A 10,970-nucleotide genomic window follows, 5' to 3' on the forward strand; every position below is an offset into this window, starting at 1 on the left:
ATGCAAGAGAATCTGATCACACTCAGATAACACTTGGATCAAACTCTGTCAGAGTTTGATCCGAGTGTCATTAGCATAATCAAGCAGATTCTCTCGCATGAGAGAATATACAGTAGTGTGGGTGTACCCTATTTATTCATAGCTTAAGTTTATAAAGTGTTTCAAACTATACAAAATGCATACATTGATAAATAAATCTGCCTCCTGATGAGGCTGGTGTACTTAAAGTAAATACATGTCATTTTTGAGTTCAGCTGTAGAGGGACTCGGGAAATGTTCATTATAATATCAGGAATTATGCAACCCATTCTAATATTTATTTTCAAAGTAAGGACACCAGTCTCATCAGGTCCAAGAGATCTATGTAATAGTGTATGCAGTTTGTATTGTGATGAATACATTGTTCTACATATTTAAACTCGTGGTCTCCAAACTGGGAGCTTCCAAACACTGCTGACCCTACACTGGTATATCAGAATACTGTATATTCTCCTACTATGGGAATTTCTCCTTTATACGAGTTTGTAGTTTGATCATGAAAAAGAGAGCGAGGAGATCAAAAGGAGAAAGGTGTAACTAGATTATGAATTTTCTTTTTGTTTGGGATCCATGGGGTAACGTTTCTCCCTTATGGAGAATGACATACCTAGCCTGACATGCCAGTGTAAGGAGACTTAAAGGCCATGTAATGCTCCTCTGGAAAAGGAAGAGGGCTTGAACGCTTGTCACCTATTGGAAGCAGCGATCCTAAAAGTCAATATTGACCCTTTAACAAGACTTGCCATATGACTTAGGATAAAAGTCAAACCAGAATCTCAGTTTGCAGACACGGTGTTTCAGGGTTTTGCCCCTAATCAGTGCAAAGGATGAGATCTGATTTTTGTACCTTAAAACTATTAATAGCTGATAAATGTATGGGTCCTAGGGATCCAATAGCTAGGACCCCTACCAGTGACAAGATTGGGGTCCAGTACCCCCATGTTAATAAAGTGGTAGTATGCATTTATGATCACTTCATATTGGAACGGCGATCATGGATTTGTACTACTAAAGCACGTAATAGGGTGGTTGCCACACCTGCCCTCTGTCGCTCTTATATAGACCCATAAAAGTGAGTCAAGTCGTGGTCATGCATGCACAAGACACTACACGGGATTTTGGGACCCCCATTTATCATTCAACAAGCCCTTTAAGACAAATATTTATTTTTCGTGCTTATATAGCGCCATCATATTTCATAGTGCTTTACAAATATCATCACTGTCCCCATTGAGGCTCACAATCTTTATTCCCTACCATTATATCTTTGAAGTGTGGGAGGAAACCCATACAAACCCCTTGCAGATGTTGTCCTTGGTGGGATCTGAACCTAGGGTCCCAGTGCATTGGAGCTCTATACACATAGGAAGCTTTGGAGCCTTATAACAACTCAGTTTTCATTTTAAAGTATTGTACTATTTGCAAGTAAAAGGGGTGGTCCGGCCTTAGGCTACAAGTCTGCAGTCACTCTGTGACAGCAGACTTGTGAATCCTCACATCTCACACACTGCATGCTGTGAGGATTCTCTTGTGCCGTCGGCGGGAGCTGCAGGTATGTGAAAGCAAGGATGTGATTTGCATACATGCCGTCACATGGCGACTAGGCGTGCACAGCCTCTCTCAATGCAAGTGTATTGAGCAAGGTTGGACAAGTCTAGTCGGAATGTGGCCGGAAGTAGGCAAATCACATACTTGCAGTCACAAGGATGTGATTTGCGTACATGCAGTCACATGCCGACTAGACGTGCACGGCCTCTCTCAATGCAAGTGTATTGAGCAAGGTTGGACAAGTCTAGTCAGAATGTGGCTGGAACTAGGCAAATCACATACTTGCAGTCACATGCCAACTAGATGTGAACGGCCTCTCTCAATGCAAGTGTATCGAGCGAGGTCGAACAAATCTAGTAGGAATGTGGCCGGAAGTATGCAAATCACATGACCGCCTGCTCCTGGCGCCAGGGAATCCTCGCAGCACACGACAAGCACACAGTGAGGATACACAAGTCTACAGTCACATAGTGACTGCATGCAAAATTGTAGCCTTGGGCCGGACTGCCCCTTTAAGTGTCTTCCTTTTTATTTATTTTACCTCCAGTAACTCTAGTTTGATTATTTTGTGATTTCTTAGGACTCTAAAAAGATTTCGGAGCTGGAGGCCGTGATGGAGAGACAAAAGAAAAAGGTGGACAGTGAACTTGAGAAAGGCAGCCTCTGAGCAGATTTATTGGGCTACTTGGACTTTAAAACAGATGCTATTTAATGTCTTCCAAAGAGTATATAAATATATATATATAATATATGAACTGGAATATATGGATGTACCAAAGACGCCTCCAGTCATATCTGCTGGAGAAGTAATCTCTTTGGAGCTACTGAAGAAAAAGGCCATTACTCAGTGTATCTTGGACTGTATCGGGATATCGCGGTCAATGCCTTATAAACGACAGGATGGGAAGTTCTGCAAATGCACTATGCCTTATTTCCACATTCTGCGAATGAAGAATTTTTATAAAGCGAAAGATGTTGGTGACCACTTCTGCCCTCTATTCCTCTTCTATTGTCTTGGTCCGGAATGTCGCGTTCCTCCAGGGTTTATGATCGGATCATTAGCTTGTAATGTTACCAGTTTATTAATGTTACTCATCTTTTTAGCCTCTTGTTTTGTGGAACCGGGAAACAAAAAAAAAATTCCTCTATTTAAATTTTTTTTTTTTTTTGCCAAGTTTTGAAATTCTATATTTTAGATATGGGTGGCAAAGAAATCTTCTGTACGGGTATCATAAGAGGAAAGCATGTGAGCTGCACCGTACAAATGGACTCTGAGACTGATTACAAGCAACGTATCAATTCTGACTGTACCGGCAGGGCTAATATACAGGTGGTTCTGGACTTTTGACTCGCCCAATATATACTGTACACTGTATTTTAAGTGATGGGTCAGAAATCTTATCTATTATTCTGCTGGAATCTTTTTATTTTTTTCCTTTGTATGTAATTATGTCTGTCTACCTATTTAAATACATAAGAATAAATTAAAGGGCTATATATTTCTGTAAAAATACTTTCACCGTGATCATAATGTCTGCTCAGTACTTTAAAGGGGTTGTCCAGACTTGGGCTACAAGTAAGCAGTCACGCTACGTCACTGCAGACTTGTGAATCCTCACAGCGTGCACAGTGCACGTGTCAGGATTCACCGGGAGTAGGCGGTCACTTCCTGCCACATTCCGACTAGACATATCTGGCCTCACCCAAGTCACTTGTCAAGTCTAGTTGGAATGTGACTGAAAGTATGCAAATCGCATACTTACAATTACGCAGCTGCCCACTCCCAGTGCCAACACTGGAGAATCTTGACAATGCGCAAACTGTGCGCTATGAGGATTTACAAGTCTGCAGTCACATAAAATGACTGCAGACTTGTACTCCAAGTCTGGAATACCCCTTTAAGATGAATATTGGCCGTAAAGTGGAGTACAAAATAATATATTTGTTTCTTTATTTACTGCTTTAGTTTTTTAGCCACATAAAACAAGACCTTTTTTTTTAAAGAATGTGATAGAGCAACCCTTACGCCAATTTAGAAGTTTTTAAGATTCAGGTGAGAATAAGAAGTGTACAATTTGTGATTTCAACCAATCTCCAATATTTGTCGGAGTGTTCGTTTATTTTATACTCTTCATGAATATAGATGTTCTGTACATAAATTTTAGGCGGTTCATACATAATAGCAAATAGAAAAATTCGTACCTGCACAATAAGTAAAAAACACTCCCTGTGTCCCAACTTAGTCACACTTCTCGTGAATTCTTCGTTCTCAAAAGTTGGTGAGATCTGCCACAGCCTACAAGATTTGGCAGGCCTGAAGACATTAACCCCCTCCTTGCTCTAACACTAGTATTTGGACTGGTCCACGGGAGAACAGGGAAATCCTCCGGTGGGCCACCACCCTCTTATATGAGCAGTACTTACAGTATATACTTGAATCAATATGTACAGATAAAGGCAACATCTTATTCATTTAACAATCTACTGCATTAAAAGTGCTAAAAAAAGAGAAAAACCGCAAACTACAAGTAAAAAATGTATCGTTATGAGATTAAATTCGGTTTTACTCACCATTGAGATCTTTCATTTTTCCACTGCCTCTTTTCCTAGCTGTCATTTTTGTGTGATGTTTGGTTACCTGTAGGCAAACTGTGCTCGAAACCAAAAAGTTCCATTGATTTAAGTTGCCACCTGACTGACAACACAACAGCTCTGCCGCGTGTAATCCGTAATGATTAATTCTAGGGGAATCCGGTGAAAAACATTAGTGACTTGAGAGTCCTATGTGACCAGGAGCAGATACTGCAGTTTTGCAGCTAAATAGTAGTAGTACCAGCACAGCGGCCTGAAAGCTGCTGTATCAGGATGAATTTTAAAGGGGTTGTCCGGTCAAAATCGATAAGTCTGCAGTCACTCTGTGTGACTGCGGACTTATGAATTCCCCCAGCACAGGCACTGTGTGCTGTGGGGATTTTCTGGTTTCAGACCCGGGACCAGAGGGTATGTATGTGTTATACATACCCCCGGCCAGTGGGCACGGTCTCGCTCTCCATACACTTGTCCAGTGGGCGTGTCTGACTAGAGGGTGTGGCCTCTCTCAATACAAATGTATGGAGAGCGAGGCCGCGCCCACTGGCCGGGGGTATGTAAAACGCACACATACCCTCTGGTCCCAGGTCTGAAACCGGCGACTCCCGCAGCGCACAGTGCGTGGGCTGGGGGGATTCATAAATCTGCAGTCACAAAGTTTTGACCGGACAACCCCTTTAAAGTGGCCTCCGAGCCTGCTGGACTATAGCTTCCCCTTTGTACTGCTAAATGGGCCGATGCAAAAGTTTTGGGCACCCTGCATGGTTAATGCCTTGTAGCACACCCTTTTGCAAGTATCACAGCTTGTGTAGCCAGACAAGAGTCTTTCAATTCTTGTTTGAGGGGTTTTCATCCATTCTACCTTGGACAATTCTATCAGTTCTGTGAGATTCATGGGTTGTCTCATATTCACTGCTATATTGTGGACTAGCCACAGATTTTCAATGATGTTCAGATCAGGGGACTGTGAGGGCCACTGTGAAACCTCCAGCTCGCGCCTTTTGAAGTAGTCTATTGTGGATTTTGACTTGTTTAGGATCATTATCCATTTGTAGAAACCATCTTTTCAACTTCAGTTTTTTTTATAGATGGTGTTATGTTTGCATCAAGAATTTGTTGAAATTTCATTCAATCCATTCTTCCCTCTACCATGAAATGTTCCCCGTGCCATTGGCTGCAACACAACCACAAAGCATGATTGATCCACCCCCATGCTTAATGGTTGGTGAGATGTTCTTTTCCTGAAATTCTGTGCCCTTTTTTCTCCATACATGCTTTCGATCATTGGGGACAAAGACTTATATTTTAACCTCATCGGTCCACAGGACTTGTTTCTAAAATGCATAAGGCTTATTTCTTTTACATTCTTCTGACGCTGCATTTTATGGTGAGGATGCAGGAGAGGTTTCCTTCTGATGACTCTTCCATGAAGGCCATATTTGTGCAGGTGTCTCTGAACAGTAGAACAATGTACCACAACTCCAGAGTCTGCTAAATCTTTCTGAAGGTCTTTTGCAGTCAAGCGGGGGTTCGGATTTGCCTCTATAGCAATCCTACGAGCAACTCTCACTGAAATTTTACTTGGTCTTCAAGACGTTATCTTGACCTCCACTGATCCTGGTAACTGCCATTTCTTAAATTACATTTTCCACTGAGGAAAGGGCAACTTGAAATGTTTTGCGATCTTCTTATACCCTTCCACTGCTTTATTGGCCTCCACTATTTTCATTTTTAGAGTGCTAGGCAGCAACTTAGAAGAACCCACGGCTGCTGTTTTTTGGCACAGGGTTAGAGAAGGCTGGGTTTTATAAAGCTGGGACATTTGCATCACCTGACCTTTCCTAATGATGATAGTGAACAAGCCATAACCCTAACAGGCTAATTAAGGTCTGAAACCTTTGTCAAAGCTATCTGAGCACACAAATCTCCAAGGATGCCCAAACTTTTGCATCTGCCCATTTTCTGTTTGTAATTTTTAAAATGAAAAAATAACTATTTTTTTGCCTAAAATACTAAGGAAATGTCATCTTTAACTTTAAGCCTTATAGAGATCATTTCATCTTTTACTTGCTTAACTGTTCACAATAACAATAATTTTGACCAGGGGTGCCCAAACGTTTACATGCCACTGTATGTAAATATATTAACAAATGTACAGTTTATACCCAATAAAGAATATCCAAGCAATGTCAACAAGAGGGAAAGTTTGTGGCCCTAGAGGTAGATCCAGAGACGTAGCTAGGGGGTCAGCTCAGGGGAACGAAACATATGAGTGGGCCCATAACCGGCGGTAACCCTGATTACACCTATGGTGCACACTGATATTACCGTCATATGGTTATCATAGAGTGTTAGATATCAGTCGTGCAGAACATGCAAGTGATTACACTACAGTTATATATAATAACTTACAGATGATGTTCTTTCTGATGGAGTCATTCCAGACCGACATGACAACTTCTTCTAGTCACAACTAGTCTGCAGAGATTACAAGAAAGACACATCTGACTTCTCACATTTCCTCCATTGGCCCCATTTATTCCCAACCTGCACAAATGCCTTATCCTGCTGATATCCCAATACTGAGTCCCTGCTGCCATATGTGTCCCTATTACTGTACCTGCTAATTGGCATAATAACAGCTCCTCTTAGTGCCTCACATAATAATGCCTCCACTGTGCCCCTTACATAGTAATAATGCCTCCTCTGTGCCCCTTACATAGTAATAATGCCTCCTCTGTGCCCCTTACATAGTAATAATACCTCCTCTGTGCCCCTTGCATAGTAATAATACCTCCTCTGTGCCCTCTAGATGGTAAAATTGGCCCCTAGCAAATATTCATGCCCTAGAAAACAGTGTCCACATTTTGCCCCTTTGACGGCCACAATACTGAGGGCCCCTATAACAATAATGCTTCTTAAGTGCCCACTTATCATTTAATAATGTCCACTGAGTCCCCCAATATACAACTCTTCTATATACAGTATTGTGGACCCACAGCTCATTTATACAGACTGTAATGTTCCCTCAGTTCCCCTATACACAGTATGGTGGGCCCAGAGCTTCTTTATACAGAGTATGATGTCCCCACAGATCCTCTATACACAGTATGGTGGGCCCAGAGCTCCTTTATACAGAGTATGATGTCCCCACATCTCCCCTATACACAATGTGATACCCCACAGCTCCTCTATACATAGTATAATGTCACCACTGCTCCCTCGAAGCACAGTATAATGACCCCCACAGTAAGCCCCAAACTGTATAATGGCCCCCACATGGGCTTCCATGCTGTATAATGGCTCCCACATTTTGAGAACCCCCACAGATGTCCCTACAATGTATGACAGCCCCCCACACTGTATCAGGGTCCCCCTCAGTAGTCCCTACACTGTGATTGCCCCAAAGGGTATAATGGCCCCTGCATTAGCTCCTACACTATATAATGGACCCTACATTAGCCCCCAAACTATTTAATAACCCCCCTCACTTCTGTAGGGCCCCCACAGTAGTCCCTATAATTTATTAGCCCCCTCACTATTTCAGGGTCCCCCATTGTTTGATGCCCCCACAAGTTTTAATCAAAATAAAAAACCTAATATACTCACCTAATCCTGGATCCAGACGGACCAACACAGTGTCATAGTGCCCACGCACGCACAGCATGTCAGAGGTCCCGCGTGTGCGTCGGCGCCTCAGCCATTCTATAGATCGCAGGCTTAAAGCGACCAGTCTGTACAGAACAGAGAGCAGTAGTGCGGTTAGATCGTGTCTCCCTGCTCTACTGTGGGGATTAACTGTATTGGCGTGCTGCACACGATCATTAATCTCAAAGTGGTGGAAACCCCTCTATGATTTACCTTCACTGAAACTAGGCCGACCCCTGAAAAACAAGTCCATAGTCATCCCTCCTCCATCAAATTGTACAGCAAGCACAATGCAGTCAGGCTGGTAATGTTCTCCTGGAATCACCAAACCCAGACTCCTCAATCAGACGCAGAGAGAGTACTGTGATCCATCACTGCGCAGAACATGTTTCCTCCAGAGTCGAGTGGTGGTGGCTTTACACCACTGCATCCGACGCTCGGAATTGTGCTTGGTGATGTAAGGCTGCATGCTGCTGCTCGGCCATGAAGCTCCCGGCGGGGGCGCAGTGTTTGTGCTGATGTTATACCAGAGGAGGTCTGCACACTGCAGTTATGGGGTTAGCAGAGCGATGGTGACTGATTGTTTAAATGTCAATACTGTTTATAAACTTTTCAACTCTATTAGTAAAATAATTTCTGGGCATGGGGTTGGCTCACCAGATTAACAAATTACCTATCCACAGGACATAAGTTGCTGGAAACTCCAGAGCACAGTTGTCAGGACCATTGGGGGGTCCCAATCATCTGATCGCCCGCAATGGGAATGTTTAGCCTATCCTACACATGCGGTAATGAGCTGTTACAGTGAGCCAACCCCCTTAATGATGAAAGCCCTCAATATAAATCAGTTACAGTAATAATTTCACAATGCAATTTAACTGAAAAATGATTTATTAATAAATCTTGTGATAAAAAAAACAAACATGAAATACATAATAAGCTACAGGTGCATCTCACTAAATTAGAATATCATCAAAAAGTTAATTTATGTCAGTTCTTCAATACAAAAAGTGAAACTCATATTATATAGAGTCATTACAAACAGAGTGTTTCAAGTGTTTATTTCTGTTAATGTTGATGATTATGGCTTACAGCCAATGGAAACACAAAAGCCATTATCTCAGTAAATTAAAATAATTAACAAAAAACACCTGCAAAGGCTTCCTAAGCATTTAACAAGGTCCCTTAGTCTGTTTTAGTAGGCTCCACAATCACAGGGAAGACTGCTGACTTGACAGATGTCCAGAAGGCAGTCATTGACACACTCCACAAGGTCCCAGAGTCTGGAGGAAGAGTGGAGAGGCCACAATCCAAGCTGCTTGAGGTCTAGTGTGAAGTTTCCACAATCAGTGATGGTTTGGGAGCCATGTCATCTGCTGGTGTAGGTCCACTGCGTTTTATAAAGACCAAAGTCAGCGCAGCCATCTACCAGGAAATTTTAGAGCACTTCATGCTTCCCTCTGCCGACAAGCTTTTTGGAGATGGAAATTTCATTCTCCAGCAGGACTTGGCCCCTGTCCACACGGCCAAAAGTACCAATACCTGGTGTAAAAACAACAGTATCACTGTGTTTGATTGACCAGCAAACTCGCCTGACCTTAACCCCATAGAGAATCTATTATAGAGAATCTATGGGGTATTGTCAAGAGGAAGATGAGGGACCCCAGACCCAGCAATGCAGACGAGCTGAAGGCTGCTATCAAAGCAACCTGAAAAAAGACAGCATAGCCAGAACAATAAACAGAATTTTTTAGAAAATAGCAAAAGGCAATGGTACTCACCAGCCAAGGTTTCAAGAAAAATGCACACCAGGACACTGCCGGCCCCCTTTTGTTAGAAGGAGGTAACACAGGTGCAGAATGCTACTGAACAATCGCCCTCACCCACTCTCACTGGAGGGGCGACTGCCCAGCACTAAAACTGCACACAGATGAAACTTGCAGTAGGGTGCAATTCACACACTCGCGGCACCGTGCCTAGCCAGCATCCTATTACACGCCCCTACTATTCGACTAGGCGGGATGCCCGGCACCCTATCCGTGCATCGCAGAGTTGCGAAGCCCCAACTCACAAGGTCACCATTACTGGGCCTGGCCGTGCCCTAGCAGATAAAAAAAAGTGCAAAAAATATCATATGAGGTATTAGTTAATATTTTGGCCAAAATACGTAAGCTCGCAACCCATCGTCAAGGGTCCTCACGGTTTTGAGAGTCCTTACTCTAACATTAAAAACAGACAGCATAGCCAGAACAATAAACAGATTTTTTTTAGAAAATAGCAAAAGGCAATGGTACTCACCAGCCAACCTTGACTGGTGAGTACCATTGCCTTTTGCTATTTTCTAAAACCTTGGCTGGTGAGTACCATTGCTTTTTGCATTTTTCTATCAAAGCCACCTGGGCTTCCATAACACCTCAGCAGTGCCACAGGCTGATCGCCTCCATGCCACGTCACATTGATGCAGTAATTGATGCAGAAGGAACCCCGACCAAGTATTGAGGGCATTTACTGAACATAAATTTCAGGAGGCCAACATTTCGGATTTTAAAAACATTTTTCAAGCCGTTGTGTGACGCTCACAGCCCACCCTGGGAGATGGGGGGTACTGGGAGCCGGGTCAGATGTTGGGGGTGGTTGCAGTCATGGCCTGGACCCGTTCCGTGCCCAGGGCCGCCACATTTAAAAGGTTTAATGGGCTTTCGGAGTTTGGTGTTAATCGAGTGGTTGTATTGACTACGCCACCTGTGGTTTCTGGTGATCCTCCACCAGCGCTGCGTTCAGTCCTCTGAGGCGGGATGTAGTGGCAACAGAAGATGGTACTACTCCCCACAGGCGGAGCAGGGCCTCAGGGCAGAGAGAACAGGAGGATGGGAGTTGTAGTGGGAGATGTGGTGCGGTGCCGCGTTGCAATAAGAAACCGGAGGCCATAGGGGTAGTCTTCCAAGCTTTACTCACGGTAGAATGCACAGCTGCAAGGCTTCTCCCTGCTCCTCACGGCGCGCTACGGCCACCAGGGCCGGGGGTCCGACAACCTCCGGGTAGTTCAGGTGCTTTGGTCAGGACCCCGCACCAGAGTGTTCCTAGACTTTCCCACTAGGTCCTCTCCTGTCCGTATGTGGTACGTGTACTAAGGCCGGGTCTCCCTC

General features: G+C 43.6%; 1 protein-coding gene across 3 annotated transcripts in view; it reads left to right on the plus strand.

Moving 5' to 3' along the window:
* The window catches only part of EPS8L1 (EPS8 signaling adaptor L1), a 75,426-nt gene extending 72,328 nt beyond the window's left edge, over positions 1–3,098 (plus strand). For all 3 annotated transcript variants that reach the window (XM_073656373.1, XM_073656372.1, XM_073656374.1), the window contains one exon: positions 2,168–3,098. In XM_073656373.1, the coding sequence (XP_073512474.1) occupies positions 2,168–2,254 (87 nt within the window). In that variant the 3' untranslated portion in view covers positions 2,255–3,098. The remainder of the gene's footprint in view (positions 1–2,167) is intronic.
* Positions 3,099–10,970: the final 7,872 nt, after the last annotated feature.

The sequence above is a fragment of the Phyllobates terribilis genome, unplaced genomic scaffold (assembly GCF_046119375.1).
Source record: "Phyllobates terribilis strain yellow unplaced genomic scaffold, ASM4611937v1 Scaffold_12__6_contigs__length_324123572, whole genome shotgun sequence".
Classification (NCBI taxonomy): domain Eukaryota; kingdom Metazoa; phylum Chordata; class Amphibia; order Anura; family Dendrobatidae; genus Phyllobates; species Phyllobates terribilis.